Below are 19517 nucleotides of genomic sequence, written 5' to 3' on the forward strand. Positions count from 1 at the left end.
TAAAGGTTACCCAATTAAGTATTAACTGATGTGATAATTTTTGTATATCTCGTTTTTACTACGTGTTTCACTTTTCTTCTTTATACTGAAACTGCTATTTTAATAGCAAATCCTTCATAAAAGTTATTGCATTACATTCTTGATTAAATTATCTTTCCATTGATAGATAACTTTATGGTACTACTCCAAAAAAAAAAAAAGTAGTGCTATTAGCTAGTTTTAGAAAATACACTTTTCCCAAAAGGTTTCCACAATTTTGGCCACTACTGTAGAGCAGTACAGCACATAGAAACTCCAAGAACTGAAGGGACACTAAACTTCCCTCCCCTCAGCAAAGAGTTCAGTCACAAGCTTAATGTGCTGCAATTGTTAAATAGTATCATACAAAATCAAAAGGGGGTAATGTGGTCTTCCAATTTATTTTGGATGTGCCAAAGTGGTGAGTGTTACAACTTAATCCCCCCTTTTATTAGTGTTTTCAAAAGGAGGAAAGGGGGGAGATTATAGGAACCCACTTTATGTTCAGGAGACAGATATTTATGAGCTCTTATACTTTTTTTTTTTTATTTTGCTCTTTAAGTCTCTGATTTACAGTATTTGTTTTCAGATATGCTCTACTAAATTTTATTAGGAGACATTGGAACATTGATTAGCTTTCATTTGCAGGTCAGCGGGGACCTTGATCTGCTTATACAGAATGAAAGAATTCCAGTAAAGCTTTCAGAGAAGGAGGAATTGTTTTAAAATGTACCCAGCTTACTTACCATTGAGTAATAGCAGGTATGCTTGTTTCCTTTTAGCAGCAGAAACAAACAGAAAATGTAGAGTGTCTTAGAAGTATATCATTTGATGTCTTGTAACGAAGACCACTGAAAAACGATTTTATGCATGCTCTGGAGCCTAGTCCTAGAAATGTTTTTAAAACAATATGATATCACAAAGATCCAAGATACTGTTTGTAACATGGTTATCCTGCCTGTGAAACTGCCCCAAATTTGCTAATTTTATTATATTGTATTGTGATGTAATTTGGGCTGACCTAATTGCCTATTCAGTTAATCAGTTTCCTTGGTTGTTGTTTTGTTATTGTTGTTTACTTGCTAAGTCATGGCTGACTCCTTCCGACCATGGACCATAGCACACCAGTACCCCTTGTTCTCCGCTGTCTCCTAAACTTTGCCCAAATTCATGTTCATTGCGTCAGTGACACTGTCTAACCATCTCATCCTCTGCTATCCCCTTCCCTTTTTGCCTTCAGTCTTTCCCAACATCAGGGTCTTTTCCAAGGAGTCCTCTCTTCTCATTAGGTGGCCAAAGTGTTTGAGCTTCAGTTTCAATATCTGTCCTTTCAAAGAACAGCCAGGGTTGATTCCTTGGCTTAAAGCCTCGATCCTGGAAGTTGTCAGAATGGAAAAGAGAATCAGTTCAGGTTTCTTCCACATTCACGCATTATGTGATTGACACTGGTCACCTTTTTTCATGCTCATATAATATCATCAGCCGTTATATGATCGTGTTTAAAATGTCTTTCCCAGCAATATTAATTATATTGCTTTTGACTCACTCCCAGGATTTCCTTTTCCTGTTTTTGTTTGTTTGCTTGTTTGTTTCATTATAAGATAATGATGCTCAGAAACAAATCTGAATCACCAGGCGAAAAGGACTACCCAAGAGGCTATCAAATCAAACATTTAAAGATCAGCATATACCCAATAGGCCTATATGCCAGGTGACACCAAAGACCCTCTCAGGGTCAAATGTGTGGTCTCCTCACCTTGAGGAGACATTTGAACTGTTTTGCAATGCAAAAGCCTTGCAACTCAAAAGACAGCTCAGAGGCTGATTGTGTCTCCCTGTTGGATCCCTCTTCATCAGCAGCAAAAGGTGTAACAGCTTTTATGTAGATATACTGCCAGCGCATATGTCTATTCTGGAAGATATTGTGAAAGATGGTACAGCCTCAGGAGAATTCTCATTTTTGGAATGTTTGTGCGTCTACTTATGTGTGTGTGTGTGTGTGTCATCCATTAAGATAAGCTGCCCAGTCCTTGGCCAGTTCCATTAGAAGGTATGCATCTGCAGGCACAATCTGATTTTCTGCTTCTTTCTCCCCTTCAATGGAGGAACCCTCCAAGGCAAGGGATGACATAGATACAGAGCCAGTTTTTTCAGGGATGTTTTAATTTGAATCCTTAGCCTGAAAAATGGACTGGATTCAGCAATATGCTTTCTTCCCAATTCCTTTTATAATTGTACACAACACATCCATACACATCACACTTTCAAAGCAAATTGCCCATACTTTGATGTTTTGCCTTTTCCCACCCATCCTCACAAAAGAAATCCACACCATGCAAGTAACAACCTCCTCCAGTATCTTCTGCATTTTACAGAGCCTATCCTTCCTCCTAATCATCCGTCTCCATATCCTTCTTCAGACTTGTGTGGCTTCCTACTTCAAATTTAATCAGCACTACTACTTCTTCTTCTTCTTCTTCTTCTTCTTCTTCTTCTTCTTCTTCTTCTTCTTCTTCTTCTTCTTCTTCTTCTTCTTCTTCTTCTCCTCTTCCTCCTCCTCCTCCTCCTCCTCCTCCTCCTCCTCCTCCTCCTCCTCCTCCTCCTCCTCCTCCTCCTCCTTCTCCTCCTCGAAATCTACCACTTTTCACTCTCTTCTTGAGAAAAATGTGTGTTGCTAAGGGGTTCTGCCCAATCCATGCAACCGAGGAAGGATGACATCTTGTCCTAATTTCCTTACCTTATACAGGTAGTCCTCGAGTTACGACCATAACTGAGCCCAATATTTGTATTGCTAAGTGAAACATTTGTTAAGTGAGTTTTGCCCCATTTTCTTGCTGCAGTTGTTTAGTAACATGGATGTTAAGTGAATCTGGCTTCCCCATTGACTTTGCTTGTCAGAAGGTCGCAAAAGCTGATCATATGACCTCAGGACAGTGCAATCATCATGAATATGAACCAGTTGCCAAGCGTTTGAATTTTGATCACATGACCACAGGAATGCCACAATGGTTGTAAGGGTGAAAAACGGCACACTATTATTTGTGCTGTTGTAACTTTGAACAGTCACTAAATGAACTCTTGAAAGTCAAGGACTATCTGTATAAATATGCTATTCTATAAGGCACCTGGCCTTTGCTGTCACATCTCCCTCTTCAGCTACTCCCATGTGCCAGTTACTCAGCGCCCAAGCAACAGTTGAAGGTCCAAGTGGAAGTGGCTACTTAAAACAGATGTGTGATATGGCAAAGCATGAAGAAAAGATGAGCAGAGATGGGAAGAAAATCCCATAGAATAACTATGGACAAGCAAGGAGAAAGAGATGGAAAAGCAGGATTGACAACATTGATCCTACTTGGTATTTGAGAAGTGGGATAATAGCTACCACAAAAATAAATGGTGTCCTTTTGCTAAGACTGGCATTTTTCTCTAAACCAGTGTTTCTCAACCTTGGTAGCTTGAAGATGAGTGGACTTCAACTCCCAGAATCCCCCAGCCAGCAGCGCTGGCTGGGGGATTCTGGGAGTTGAAGTCTACCCATCTTCAAGCTACCAAGGTTGAGAAACACTGCTCTAAACTGTCCATTAAAACAAAGCATTTTGAAGAAACAAACAATAGCCTCCACAGCTGCAGGGCTCCTCTTCCTCAAATAATTTTTAAAAAATGAAAGAAAGAAGTAAATTTGTTCCCTCTTTCATCTTTTCTCCCATTCCCCCCACCCCACCCCTCAAAAAAAAAGAATATTTAATAGGTATTCCAGACAGGGTTTATGTAAATCTGCAACGTATTAGTGAATGGAATACTCCTCATTTTAATACTATGCATCTTTCTGAAACAGATACAGTTGTCACTGTAGCACCATTGTGTTTATGACACAAAAAAAAACTTGCTTTTTTCTTTCTTTCATATTTATAATGAATCTCTTCCAATACAGCATCGCAAACCTGTAATTATCCTTCTGTGGCAGCTTCTCAGTGCTTTCCCCCTCTGACTAATATTATATAAAAGCAAATTAGACTGCTTTTTACTGCAATCATCGGTTATCAGAGTAAGATTCGCGATTCCTCCCCACTCTCCTTCCCTCCCCTTAAAGGTGGGAAGGGAACCCTGATCACCGAGGAGTGAAGAAGAAAAAAATGTCTAAAATGTCTATTAAATGGCTATGCATACAAAGGAAAGCATGTATTACTCCTCACTGTAGCCTTGTGCTGAATGGGGTCTTAAGTATGCATGTTGCTCCTTAATGGCAGAGTAATAATGAAATAAATATTATTTCTAGCTGGAAAAATCCATTTTCATAATGAATAATTTATTTCAATTCAGCTATGGAAATGAATGCAGATTTGTTGAGCGGGTTGCAAGGAATCTGGAGGGCAGCGCAGATTAACTCAATTACAGGCTACATAAGCATCATTTGTGTGTGTGTGTGTGGGGGGGGGAATCAGAATTTTTCCAGCCTTTGTTTCTCTCCAGTATTGGTTTAATGTGTCTATGTTTTCTCTCTCTCTCTCTCTCTCTCTCTCTCTCTCTCTCTCTCTCTCTCTCTCTCTCTCTCTCTCTCTCTCTCTCCTTCTCTCTCTCTCTCCCCCTCCCTCCCTCCCTCCCTCTCTCCCTCTCTCTCTTTATATATATATAGATCTATTTCGGACTTATACAGGGACCTTTACAGGGAGGATACATGGGATGAGGGTATGGCTAACTGATGAGGACTTATAAGTCCAAAATAGATCTATCTTAGTCTCCTTAGTCTCCCAATGGGCAGCAGAGTGTTTGCTGGCTGCCAGAAAAAAAAGCCTAGAAATTAGTGGATTGTGATTTCACTGAACTAGGGCTGCATAAAAATCTTGGTTTACGTAGGAAGAACCTGGCTAAAGAGAAATACACATACGAAGCCTACGAAAAGGAAAGAAAACAAATATATATATATAGTGTTTTACCGAGACACCTGGTCTACTCCAACATGTGGGAGAGAGCATTCTGCTCTCTTTTGCCTTTCAGCTCCAACCCAGGAGCCCTCAAGCAGTTGCATCCACAACAAACCATTTTTTTTAATACCAAATATATTTTACTGATAAAGAAATAAAGGGAGACTGGTATAGATCTATTTCAAGCTTCTTAGCTCTCATCAGCCAGCCTTACCCTTGCTTGGATTCGAACCTGGGCTGCCTGCACGTTAGGAAGTTGTATTAATCCATATGTTGGAGTAGACCAGGTGTCTCGGTAAAACACTTAATCTTTCCCCTGGCTCAGGCTGATGAAGGGAGGAGAACCTGTGGCTCAGTGGTTAATACAACTGCCTAACATGCAGGCAGCCCAGGTTCGAATCCAAGTAAGGGTAAGGCTGGCTGATGAGAGCTAAGAAGCTTGAAATAGATCTATACCAGTCTCCCTTTATTTCTTTATCAGTAATATATATATATATATATTCAGCTCAAGGCATCAATATACCTAATACTCCTGCCTTCTATTATTCTTCACAACAACAGCCACGTTTCATGCCTAAGGGAGACCTAGAACTCCCAATTTCCTTGTTCCTAAGCTCGAAACACTGAAAGTGGCCAAGTGCTAATCATTTTTTCTGAGTCTCTTCACAGTTGCCTGGATGCTGTGTGGATGTTGCATTCTCAAGCAGTCAGGAACTCTGATGCTTCTTACAGTGAGGCAGATAATGCCAGTTGCATGAGCCTTTCCGACTTTAAAAACACCCTAGAAGTAGAGTAGAAAGAGGTAGAAGACGTGCCTGGCAGAATGCGAAAACCCCTCTTACTTGATCTCCTTGGCACCACTCATAGCTTTGCATAATTCACCATTCCCATGCTGCTATGGGATTGCATCTCGAAGAAGCTGCTTATAAATAAACTTTGGTCACGCAGCAGCTTTCTCCAACCGGTTGCCCTTGAGATGTGTTGGACTACAATTCTCACAGTTGCCAGTCAACACATTTTTTTTTTTTTGGGATATGCTGCCTTGAGATTATGGGAATAAACATCCAGCTCACCTAGAGAGCTGCCGCATTCAAGAAGTACTCTAAGGGGGGCTTAAAGGTAAATTGAAAAAAAAAAAAAACCCAAAAGTTTGGGCTTTGAGCAATGAAGTAAAAAGCAATGGTTCTTTAAGGGTAATTTCTTCTTTGAATTCCAGTTTGTTTCAAAAAAAAAATAAAATAAATGGAAACCACACAAGTCCATCAAAGTTTTTGACAAAGGCAATCCTTGTCTGATGATCGTTGCAAATAATGTGTCCCAGAAGACAGACAAATGTAACGTATCATTTCAAAGCCTGGCTGCCTTTGCTGACAATAGAGAATCACAAGTTTCATCTTTGAAAGGCTCCATATGGAACTCTAAAGACAGTCCATTTCTGGGGGGGGGGGGGGGGGAATATTGAACCAGATGGTAGATTAAAGGGCTGATGATTACAAGAAAGAAAAAAAAAAGCAAACTTTGCTGAGAAAGACAAAAGTACCTAAGATCAAGTGTTTATGTCATTATTTCTACAGATTATGAGGATCTTAGTCTGAACGTTTGCAGTTGTTGTTGTTTGAAAGTAAAGCCTTTAAAATGCCCATATGTGTTTTTTTCCACTATGGAAGATATTTGGAAATGATGAAGCAGGCAACTGAAGAAATAATTGCTTCTAGAGAAGACGCTACCAAAGAGTCTAACTTTACTCTTATAAATCAGAATTTATTTGTCTCACCTTTCAGAAAGGCCCATTAAAATACATGTATTTCACCAAAAGCAATTCTAAGCATATTTTGATATAAGCTTTGGTAAAAGCTTCGTTTAAACTGATGTGAAGATATTTTAGATGAAGTTTTGTTCTGTTCAGTGCAGTGAATCTATATAAAACGCACAAAACAATTTGCTTCCTTTTATTGCAAGAAGACATGTTCTAGTACCTATTCACTAGGGAAATCTTTTGTGATATAAAATATGCATTACCCTCAACACCACCACTCAAAAGGGAACAAATTTTCAGTCAAGGAACCACTTACAATTTTCTACTTGCAATGCAAAAAATGTAAATAGGGAGAGACATAGGAACACAATTTTCGTCTAGTATGTGTATATGTATGTGTGACTATCCCCACACAGCTAGGTGGTATTACACTTGGCTACTTTGGCAGATCTCAAAAAATCAAATAAGACATAACTAATATTCAAACAGGACAATATTAGCAAATGCCAAAGGTGCAGACCGGACTAGGAAGTCAAAAAACATTGTTTTGGAAGAAGACAATGGTAAACCATTTCTGAATTGCTGCCAAAAAGACACCAGGAATTCATTATACACACGGACATATGGACACACTTATTATATTTAATTTCCATCTTTGATCAAGAAAGCTCAACATGGTACATACTATAATAACCAGGGGTGAGGTTCTGGAGAACCAGTAGTGGAAATTTTGAGTAATTCAGAGAACCGGTAGCGGAAATGTTGAGTAGTTTGGAGAACCAGCAAATACCACCTCTGGCTGGTCCCAGAGTGGGATGGGAATGGAGATTTCGCAATATCCTTCCCTCAGGAGTGGGGAGGGAATGGAGATTTTGCAGTATCCTTCTCTTGCCATGCCCACCAAGCCACACCACGCCCACCAAGCCATGCCACAGAACTGATAGTAAATAATTTGAATTTCACAACTGATAATAACCCTGATAATAACACATCAGAATGGACCTTTTACAACTCTACAGATACAAGGATAAGTCATATGCTACGACTTTCATAGAATAATCTAATATATTCAATTAACAACCAACAAGCAAGAAGAAATTGCATGAACCAGCTTACCACGATATGTGTTAATGTTGAAGTTGTATTTTGATCCTATCATGGATCATTTCTATGGTGTCATGTTCTCCATTTTTCTTTCTCTTCCAGAGAGACAGAAAAACCTCATCTGGTAAATCATTCTTTTGAACAGCAGGTTTGAATATGTGGATCTAACATATCAAAATATATAACATATATTTGATATAACATATCAAAATATATAAAAATAATATATTCCAGTGAATTGATAACATTGTGGAGCAAAACTCAACTATCCATACTGAATTTAAAGCTAAACATAATCGGTCAACACAATCTTTATCATTTATTATTACGGTATTAGGGTTGGTCACAGTCAGACAGATGTTTAGACTGGAGTTGGCATTTTTACCCATCTATCAAATCCTTCCGAAGAAGGTGGGATGGACAGATGTTGGTGTTTGATGGTGAAAGGATGTAAGCTGTAAAGTAAAGCTGCCTTTTGTGATTAATCGATAGTGATTTTGTCAATACCGATGGTGTTCAACTGGTGCTCCAGTTATTTTGGCATTGCATCCAAGATGCCTATCATGATTAGTACTATCTTTGCTTTGTTATTATTATTATATTCCTGTTATTATCCGTATCATTGTATTCTGCAAGATCTACAGTTAAGATCAGGCAATGGCCCTTGAAGAAAGTAATTACTGACCCCTGAATATCAAAGGGGAACATACTTCTTCCAGGAATACTTGATTAATTGAGATAGCTGATGTGTAGTAAGACTGAAAGCCTTCTGAGATGCAAGACTTATTCCCACTTCCAATAATTGTAACATTGCAAAGAAACACCAGCACTTTCAACCCATTTCCTCACAGTTTTGGGGAAATTGTAAGTTTTTAAGCTGTCTCTGTTGAAACAGAGCTGCTTGCAAATTAATATGGCCTCTTTAAAGATATGCTAATGAGCAAGAGCACATCAGTAAAATTAAAATAAGTAGTTTCTTTTGAATATAGGTCTGACTTGAATAAGAAAATTAATGTTTGCATTGCGTTATGAACATGCAAATCACTATGTAAGTACTGCCTTAATTATAATTGCTATTAATGATAACAAAATTCCAATGAATTATAGTGCATCCTATAATTAGATTTTGATATACAATTTTTGAAATAATTAAGTTTCTTCCAATTTGAGTGTCATCCAGGTTATATATAATACATAATACAAGCTGATCAGGTAATTAAAAATGTTTCATAAAACCATTGATAGACTTTGCATTATAACAATCTCCACATTGGCTTAAAATTAAATGGTGCTAGTTTCTTTATTTCTTAATTCTACATCACTACAGTGTGATTGATGTCTGCATTATAAAAATCATAAACACCCCACAAATTTTGGTAGAACAATTCTTTTGAAGAAAGCTTTTATGAAAGTCGAATTGACATCGGAGAAAGAGCTCTGAAAGATGCGAATGAACTAAAACTGCTCATGGAACTTTGCTGAATTTTTTTTTTCCAATGACTTTTTAAAAAATTATCTGTACAGCATTGAAAGGAGGATGAACATTTTTTTTTAACTTTCTCCTACAACTGATTCTTTTAGAAGACACATATTATTTCAAACTATAAGTAGTCTTTGACTTACAACCACAACTGAGCCCTATTGCTAAGCGAGACAGTTGTTAAATGATTTTTGCCCCATATTACAGCTTTTCTTGCCAAACATGTTAAGTGAATCACTGCAGTTGTGAAATTAGTAGCATGGCTGTTAAGTGAATCTGTCTTCCCCATTGACTTTGCTTTTCAGACGGTCGCAAAAGGAATCACATGGCAGTGGGACACTGCAACCATTCTAAATACATGGCAGTTGCCAAGCAGTCAAATTTTGATCACATGACCATGGGGATGCTACAATGGTCATAAATATGAAAATAATGGTCATAAGTCACCTTTCTTCAGTGCCATTGTAACTTCAAATGGTCACTAAATGAACTGCTGTAAGTGAAAGACTACCTGTAGTTAATGAGGAAATATTTGAATTTAAGTGACATTCATACCAAAAACAGACAGACTGAAATTCTCAGCTATCTAAGAGAAGACAAGAGGGGGCTATTGATTCCTTCTGTAGCCTGAAGAGCTTGTGAAGAATTTGAATTTCCTCTAGCACACTCCGGGAGTTAGCACTGCAAGTCGAAAGTCCGTCAGTAAAAATTTCCTGCCAGCTTTTGGCAGGTGAGCAGAAGAGAAAGAACCGTTTGTTGTGGAGCAATAATTCATGATCTGTCACATAGATATTTCCAGTTTTATTTATGCTAGGAGTGAGGGAATTGATGGCCCTCCTGAAGTTGCTATAAATCACGACGAAAAGAATGGGCTTAAATTAAAGGGAAGTAGGTTTTGGTTGAATATCAAGAAAAACTAACTAATGGTAATAATTGTTCAACTGTGCCACAAATTGTTTCAAGAAATGATGGATTTCTGTAGCCTGGAGGCATGGTAGGAGTTTCCTGCAGTAGGCCATAGCAGAGGTGGTATTCAGCAGGTTCTGACCAGTTCTGGAGAACCGGTAGCAGAAATTTTGAGTAGTTCGGAGAACCGGTAAATACCACCACTGACTGGCCACACCCCCATCTATTCTCTGCCTCCCGAGTCCTAGCTGATCAGGAGGAAATGGGGATTTTTCAGTAACCTTCCCCTGGAGTGGGGAGGGAATGGAGATTTTATAGTATCCTTCCCCTGCCACTCCCACCAAGCCATGCCCACCAAGCCATGCCATGCCCACCAAGCCACGCCCACAGAACTGGTAGTAAAAAAATTTGAATCCCATCACTGGGCCTTAGTGGGTGGTTTGCTAATCTTGATATTCTATGCCTCTCTGATTGGGCCCGCTGGCTGAGAATGATGGGAATGGTGACTTCAGCCCAGAAATGAAGATGGTTCAGCTCAAGCTGTGTCAGTAAATAGAGAATGGCAAATCAATTAATAGAAATGACCTTTGATATTTCCTCCTTCGGCTGCTTTAAAACTGCTGTTTAAAAGGAAGTCTGGATTTTGATTATTTCACTGAAAGCCTGGTATAATAACAGTTAATATTTTTGAAAAATAAAATGATCTTGTAGATAGATAATAGATGCTTCTTCTTCCATGTCTGGATCAAACTTTAAACTGCCAGAATGAAGCCACCTTCTTGGCTTTGTCGTTGGCCAAAAATAAATCATTATTGGTATATATTTCTGGTAGTAGCCGACATACCAGCAGATGGGCCAGGCTCTGTGTCTCACCACATTCACATAGTTTGTTGTTATCCGCTAAGAGCTTCTATTTAGACATTCCAATCTCAACCTATTCAGAGATCTCCAAGTACCATGTTTTCCCTGAAAATAAGACCCTGTCTTATATTTTTTGAACCCTGAAATAAGTGCTTGACTTTATTGCCATGCGCTCAAAAGCCTGATTGGGCTTATTATCAGAGGATGTCTTATTTTGGGGGAAACAGGGTAGTATAAGGGAGGTCAGATCCTTCAGCCATATCTTCCTTTAATGTTATTCCCTGCTCAATTGTTTCCTTCCTCCATCTTTTAATTCTATTTTGTTTGTATGTACCCTCAAGAATGTTTATTCTTGCCACAAAGCTGTCCCTAGATCTGTGTTGGCGGGCTTGGGGTATATGTCCATTCAGAGGATGTTGAGGAACTTTCTCTTGCTTAAGTTCTCTTGGCATCTGCTGCTACTTCTCTCCTGACCTTAGAGGGGGCAATGCCAGTGAGAGGATATATTTTCTCAATTGGTGTAGATTTGAGACAATCTGTCACTAAGCATACTGCTTCATTGACGGCAATATCAACTTGTTTCACATGTGCAGATACACCCTACACTGGAGCAGCATACAGCTCATCCACGACTTACGACCACAATTGAGCCCCAAATTTCTGTTGTTAAGTGAGACTTTATTTAAATGAATTTTCCCCCATTTTATGACCTTTCTTGCCTCAGTTGTTTAAGTGAATCACTGCTGTTGATAAGTTAATAACCAAGTTGTTAAGTGAATCTGGCTTCCCTATTGATTTTGCTGGTCAAAAGGTCACAAAAGGGGATCACATGACCTTGTGACACAGCAACAGTCATAAATATGAATCAATTGCCAAACATCTGAATTTTGATCACATGATCATGGTGACACTGCAAAGATTGTAACTGTGAAAAAGAGTCATAAGTCACTTTTTTCAGTGCTGTTAACTTTGAATGGTCACTAAATGAACTGTTTGTAAGTCGAGGACTACCTCCACTCTGCTGCAGAGACGCTCAAGGCCAAAGCTGATGTGCGCAATGTGGATGGTTGAGCTCCCCTTGTATAGATGAGAGATAGATTGACAAATAGATGACAGACAGACAGACAGACAGATAGATTGACAGATACTGTAGATAGACAGATAGATAAACAGATAGACATGTACTATTGATATCATATTGTTGGATATGATAGATTGACAGATAGATAAATAGATGACAGATAATAGACTGACAGATAGACAGACAGACATGTGCTATTGATATATTGTTGGATATGTTTCATTATGTCATGTTTCATTAACTAACTGTAAATATGTTGGGGGTAACAAACATTTATAAGAGAAAGGTGTTTTTATACAGTATATTAAGCAATTTGTACATATCTCTATTAGTTGGTAATATAAAGATAAGTGGTATGCTTATGATGATATGCTTTTAGTTTACTTGTGAGTGCCTTTGAAAATAATTTGCAAAGTGATAGACATGTCCAGATATTATTAAGGAAAGATTACGCTCCTCCTTGCCACTTTGCATATCTATAGAATCGTCCAACTAGATTAGGATTGTCAAACTCACGGCGTCACAGTGGCATCACGTGATGTATCGGGAGTTTTTTCCCCTTCACTAAGGTGGCCAGCGCGTGACGCATCTGGCCCATGGACCCAGATTTTGACAGCCCTGAACTAGATGTTCTAGAGAGAAACTCCTTGGATTACCCATTGTTTTGAGAAATGAGGAGGCATCAGCCTCCAAGCAGAGATCAGATTAGTCCCCTCTCTAACATTATTCAGGAGGATGTTCAAAAATGAGCTATTTTAGAGAGCATTCTATTGAGATGATGGATTGTGCCATCTTTCGTTTATATTTTTCTCTTATTTTGTTTTATTGTATCATTATATTGTGCACAGGTTTTGCAATTTATAGTGAATGCTTTAATTATTTTTTTATATTGTGTAGACCAGTGACAGCGATCCTATGGCACACATGTCAGAGGTGGCATGCAGTGCCCTCTCTATGGGCACGCGAGCCGTCGCCCCAGCTCAGCTCTGCCGCGCATGCGTGCGCACCTTCCACCAGCCAGCTGGTCTTCTGGTCTCTGTCAGGGGATGGAGCACATGTGTGCGTGGGGGGTTAACGCATGCAGGGGTGGGATGCATGTGGGGGGGTGCTCGCATTTATGGGGGGTGTAGTGCATGCGGGGACGTGTGCACATGCACAGGGGGCACAGCACATGTGTGTGGCCCATGTGCATGCACGGGGCAGGGCATATGCGCGGGGACGCACGTGCTTTGCATTTTTGGGGTTTGCATATGCACATGCTTTGGGCACTCGGTCTGGAAAAGGTTAGCTATCACTAGTGTAGACAGTTGAGTCATTACAATGAGGTAGGATAGCTATGAGATGAATAAGAAAAATACAGTTGATTTGGGATTGCAGAGAAATGATACTTCTGGATCTTCTCTTCTTGGTCAGGATTTCTCTGTTACTGCACTTCAAAAAGGAAATATTTTCTAATATTTATCCCTTCTTTTCTCTTTATTTTCTAGTTTAATTTTGTGGGGAAACTCCTTGGTCCAAGAGGAAATTCCTTAAAAAGATTACAAGAGGAAACAGGTGCAAAAATGTCTATCCTTGGTAAAGGTTCGATGAGAGACAAAGCCAAGGTATTGTACCCAAGTCTTAATTTCCAATCTTACCAAACGAAGATGAAAACAGTTCAAAATATTATTCTTGGAAGATTATATCTTTTAAAATGAAATCGGTATAGAAATTATGACCACCAGTATTGTGGTTAGTGGGCTACACAGAGACCAGGGAAATGAAGGGTTGTATGCTCATCTGCCCTTGACACTCATTAGATACCATGGTGCCTTCATTATGACTCACTGTTCTAACCCAGCTCTCCAAACACAACAAACCCTCAGTAATTAATCAACAATTCCTTTATTGGGAGTGCCCTGGTAAAAAGTCTCTCTCACACAGCAGGCTAACAAGTCTGTCTGGCAGGGAGATGAATAGTTGTCCGCCACATCTATTTATCTCTGCCCCCTGCCTTTTATCACCAGAGCTAGGGTGGGGCTTCGCTAGCAGTAGTGGCTCTTCCTTCCCAAGGATTGGCCCACAGATTTCCACTGCTCTCCTCTCCTCTGCCTTCAGGCACTGGACCCAACTGTTCCTCCTTTTCCTCACCAGCCATCTCCAGACCTGAGAGTTGTTGACTGTCCATCTGAGGGCTGAAGGCCGGCCCAGGCTCCCCCCCCTTTCTCTCTCTCTCTCTCTCTCTCTCTCTCTCTCTCTCTCTCTGTGTGTGTGTGTGTGTGTGTGTGTGTGTGTGTGACAACTCCATTCCCACTTCCCCCTTGGAGCTCTCAGGTTGCCTTGATGCTGATCCTGACTCCCATGCCTCCTCCTCATCTGATTTGGCTGTTGGAGGGGCCGGCGGCCGACAGGCCACATCACTCACTTTAACCCAATTTACAGGATGCTGTGAAGATAAAATGGAAGGACCCCAAAATATGCACAGTTTCCAATAAATGATGTTTTTGTGCTGCGTACCTGTACTATTATTGTTAGTGCACAACACAAGCTGTATAAGATCTTACTGGTCTTGCAGGTGTGCTTTTAGAATTCCTATTAGATGAAATAAATTATAGGCAAAAGGTAAAGCTTTCCACTGTCCGACTCTAAGAGGTAGTACCTATCTCCATTTCCTACCTGAGGGAGCCAGCATTGTCTGAAGACACTTCCAAGGTCATGTGCCCAGAATGACTATACACCAAGGTATCTTCCCACTGAAGTGGTACTATTCATCTACTTGCATTTGTATGCTTTCAAACTGGAACTGTATTAAAACTTCTTGAAATTTATAGTAGATAGTATCAGCCTGAAAATTTTCTTCAGGTTCAGTTGCATCAAGGTACTTCAGAATAGTCAGAAGCCTGAATTACAGGTTACCCTTGACTTATTGCTATTTATTTAACAATGGTGTTCCCATAATCACTTGATCAAAAAGCTTGGCAACTGGAATGTATGTATAACAATTGCAGTGTCTCGGGGTTTTGGGAGTGCCACTTGCAACATTCTCAGGGGGAGGGTTTCTGACACACAAAGTCAATGGGGAAAGATGGATTTGCTTAACAACCACATGATTTCCTTAACAATACAACAAAAAAGATTGTAAAATTGGGCACAACTCACTTAGCAACCATGTTGCTTAATGACAGGTGCTCTGGTCCCAATTGTGGTTTTCGGTTGAGGAGTATCTGTACAGCATCTCTTCTCAATCAAATTTAAAGCAACGCAATATCTATCTATCATCTATCTATCTATCTATCTATCTATCTATCTATCTATCCTGCACTAAATTACTCAATATAGTTTTCAGATCGATACATTAGTTCCTTAGTTCTGCCATGACAATGACACAAAAGGGAAAATGATGATGTGGAAGAAAGAAAAGTAAGTACATTCATTATAGAGATCTTAGTTCATATAAATAGCTTAGTTTTCCCCTTTTATGGAAGGAGAAAAGCTGAACAGAAGTAGCTTCTCAAGAAGAATAATGTTGTCCTTTGTTTACTCCTGTCTTTCTGCCTCAGCCTGGTTATTTACCCCCCTGGGCTTTCCCACCTATTCCTTCCATTATATTGCTACTCAATTGTGGCTTTTGTACAAGGTGATGGCAACGTATCTTAATGCAGAACCAGGTCTCATATTTGTTTATTAATTCTACTCACTCATTTGGATTGTTACATATCAGGCCTGGCATGTTTATCTCTTCCACTCAGTTATTACTGACATTGTAGTGGTTCCTTTCTATCTTTCTGTCAACCTTGTCATTTATCTCAGCAGTTAAAACATCATAATAGGAGATATAACAATTGCCTTAAGAGACAGGGAGAGAAGTGAATCATTAACGTCTACTTCCTGCTACAGCATGATCCAGAATTGCCATTTTTTTTCCAAAACAGAGACCTCTGTGTGTCTGAGCCTATGTGGATATATAGTGTAGCTGTATGTGTTTATGTGTGTGTTTGTACACACTGAGACATGTATTAACATAATGAGACATGCTGTGTAGTATTGTTACTGTAAATGGATAGGTCAGGGGTCAGCAACCTGCAACTCTGGAGCCGCATGTGGCTCTTTCACCCCTCTGCTGCAGCTCCCTGTCACTCAAAACATGCGCCACAACCGCCAATGTGCGACACCCACCAGCACATGATTTATTGAGCTTTTCAACCCCCGGTAGGCCAACCATGGATAAATCCAAGAAAAGAAAACTTTCAGAAGAAAACAGAATGTTTAATTCAACTACATATGCTAGTTTTGTGGCTGCTCAAGAAATATTCAGGCACGGGAAGGGTTTTGTGGCTCCCAGTGTTTTCTTTTCAGTGGGAAACGGGTCCAAATGGTTCTTTGAGTGTTTAAGCTTACAGACCCCTGGGATAGGTGTTTGCAAATTCACCCAGTCAACATTTATAAAGTGAGGACTGCATTATAAAAAGGCAAATAAAGTAGACTGGTCATCTCCAGCTCCGGCTGCTATGGAAAGGCTAGCAATTTGGTGGTGTAGTGAGTAAATACTGACCAATTATATGAGAAATGAATTTGTGTCATTTGCTTCCCTGTTCTTTGACTGAAACGCTGCTATTTAGTGTAGTAAAAAATACTGTCCTATTGTCTGCACAGGCAAGAAAACATCTTGGGCCAACTCCGAAAATGTAAAGTAAATATTGGTCCTGGCATAGATCCAAAGCTAAATGATGACTTTTTGAACTATTGTTGTTGACTAACTCATAGTGAGTAGTAGATATATACATAGCATTTAGCCATGATGACTGGTTCACATAAGCCATAATGGGATGTGTATGGTTTTTGGTTTAGTGTGGTATTTGCATGGAAGCAGTGAATAAAATGGTTTATCTTTAGTAAATGCTGGTTTACTAAATCCAACTGTGGTTTACTGTAATTTGCTACAATACTCTGGTTTCTCTTCAAGTCAAATACATCTTTTTCCTATAATGTGCTATAGAAATGCATGATTTGTTGGTAATTTCTTTCCTTATTTTGGCTTGATTTTGTGTCCTCAAATTCCTGAACGATATACAAGGAAAAAAAGGAAGGGAAAAAATAATCCAGGCAAGTAATGATTTTGTTAATCATCTGAAGGACTGATGATGATTGTTTAACAATTCATAGGAAAAACAACCAACTTCAAATAAGATAAAAATGGGGACTGTAGTGTAGAAGTTAGAGCATGGAATTAGAACTTGGGACATCTAAATTCAACCCTCATTCAACATCTGATAGTAAATTTAGCCCAATTGTTGCTCTCCAAATTATTAGGGATATAATTGGAAGAGGGAAGAGACATAAACACTTCCCTGAATTTCTGATAAAATAGGAAACAAATGTAAAGAATAATGGATAGATGAAGTACAGGTAATTCTCAGTTTCCGACCACAATTGAGCCCAAAATTTCCATTTCCAGTGAATTTTGCTTCATTTGATCAGCTTGCTTGCCACAGTTGTTAAGTGAATCACAGCAATTGTTAAATTAGTAACATGGTGGTTAAGTGAATCTGGCTCCCCTGTTGACTTTGCTTGTTGGAAACCTTGGAAGGTTGCAAAAAAGTGATCACAAGACCCCAGGAAACTATCATAAAAATGAACCAGTTGCCAAACATCCAAATTTTGATAATGTGACCATGGGGATGCTGCAATGGTCATGTGTAAAAAATGGTCATAAGTCACTTTTTTCAGTGCCATTGTCGCTTCAAATGGTCACTAAACAAATGGTTGTAAGTCAAGGGGTATCTCTAGCTGGGTTGATGATGTTTGAGTACAATCCATTGGAAAATTCTTGGACTTTTAAAGCTAAAATTATGTTATAAGCATGGATATGCCCTTCTCTCTTGCTAATAGGTTATGAGTAAAACCTGGGCTATAGTGTTGTACAAAGGTCAGAATCAATCTCCACCTGACTTGTGCAAGTCACACATTGGTTCTTTACAAGAAAACAAAAAGGCCGTTCCAAACTTAGAATGTTCACAGATCGCCAAATTTGACTCTAGAGACTTTTGAAATGAATGAAGTTGGAGAGAAGCCTTATCAAAAAGAATAGATCCATCCACCTGTGTTCACCAACTGATTTATTCATGAGAAGCATGTCATATAATGTCAACTGAAGATTCATCTTAAGAGCCAGCCTTCCCATTCGGTAAAGAGAAGTCAGCGTATTTTCTGTCCCACATTGGAGCATCAAATTATTTTTTATGTCGTTCTTATAGTTTTACTAAAACAACGAATAAAGATGATGATATTTGTGGGATTTTTCTCCCCATGCAGCACAGTAACATGAGTGACCTTGGATGCTAAGCTGCTTGACTTGAATGATAAGAGTGTCCTGTTTGCTATTCTGTCACAAGCAACAGAAGGCCTTGAACTGACCCTGTTGTCTGCTACCACAAAGGGTATCCAGACAGTTCAGCGTGGAACAGAAAGGGATTGTCTTTAGAAAAAATACATAAAAAGGATGGACATTTGAAGGGAAATGCAAAATGTCTCTTTCCCTTAGTCTAAATGAGCAATATGGGAATCGATGTATAAATGTTGATGCCTTTCTAAATAATGTAATTCAAACATTTTAGGGACTAAATTGCAGAGTTTGCTCATGAACTCACGGCAGTTTGTTTAACTGATGGGACCATGCCTGGTGGAACAGAAGAGAATTGTACCCTTTTTAAAATAAGGGGGGGGAGCAGCCAGTATCAACACTAGTCCTTGGACAGACTGAAATAATAGCAAAGCATCAAAGCAGTGAAGGCAGAACAAGAAGCAGTGGATGGAAACTAGTCAAGGAGACAACCAACCTATAACTAAGGAGAAATTTCCTAGGAGTGAGAACAATCAGTTAGTGGAATGACTTGCCTTCAGAAGTTGTGGGTGCTTCAACACTGGAGGTTTTTAAGAAGTGAATAGACAATCATTTGTCTTAAATGATATAGGGTTGCCTGCTTGATCAGGGGGGTTGAACTAGAAAATCTTCAAGGTCCCTTCCAACTCTGTTATTCTGTTATATTCTGTTAGTAGGCACTTCCATCCCATCTCCTGCGCTGCATGACGCTTGTCATTTTCAGACCAGAATGGCCCTGCAAAACTGTTACAAGCGTCTAAGTGTCCTGTGACTAAATAGCTCTTCTTCCTATTCTTCTTTCTTCTCTACCTGCACCTTATCTCTTCACAAAAGGATTCCAAGTAGTCTGGGAGAATGTGATGAAAGGAAGCAATTAAAACCATAAACACAAGTGAAATTTGATGACAATTGGAATTATATATAGCCATCATTGCTTAGGAAACACTTGTGTCATGAATAGTGTTTTCCAAGGGTTGCTATCATTCACAATAATATTTGCAACTGTGTTTTGCAAGGTAACACCTTAGGTT

The 19517-nt window shown here is 39.3% G+C and overlaps 1 protein-coding gene across 2 annotated transcripts in view; it reads left to right on the plus strand.

The window, feature by feature from the left end:
- The window catches only part of KHDRBS2 (KH RNA binding domain containing, signal transduction associated 2), a 387146-nt gene that overhangs the window by 136856 nt on the left and 230773 nt on the right, over positions 1-19517 (plus strand). For both annotated transcript variants that reach the window (XM_070954715.1, XM_070954723.1), the window contains exon 3: positions 13616-13732. In XM_070954715.1, the coding sequence (XP_070810816.1) occupies positions 13616-13732 (117 nt within the window). The remainder of the gene's footprint in view (positions 1-13615; positions 13733-19517) is intronic.

This window comes from Pituophis catenifer, unplaced genomic scaffold (assembly GCF_029215685.1).
Source record: "Pituophis catenifer annectens isolate HBS135680 unplaced genomic scaffold, rPitCat1.0.hap2 SCAF_1, whole genome shotgun sequence".
Classification (NCBI taxonomy): Eukaryota; Metazoa; Chordata; class Lepidosauria; order Squamata; family Colubridae; genus Pituophis; species Pituophis catenifer.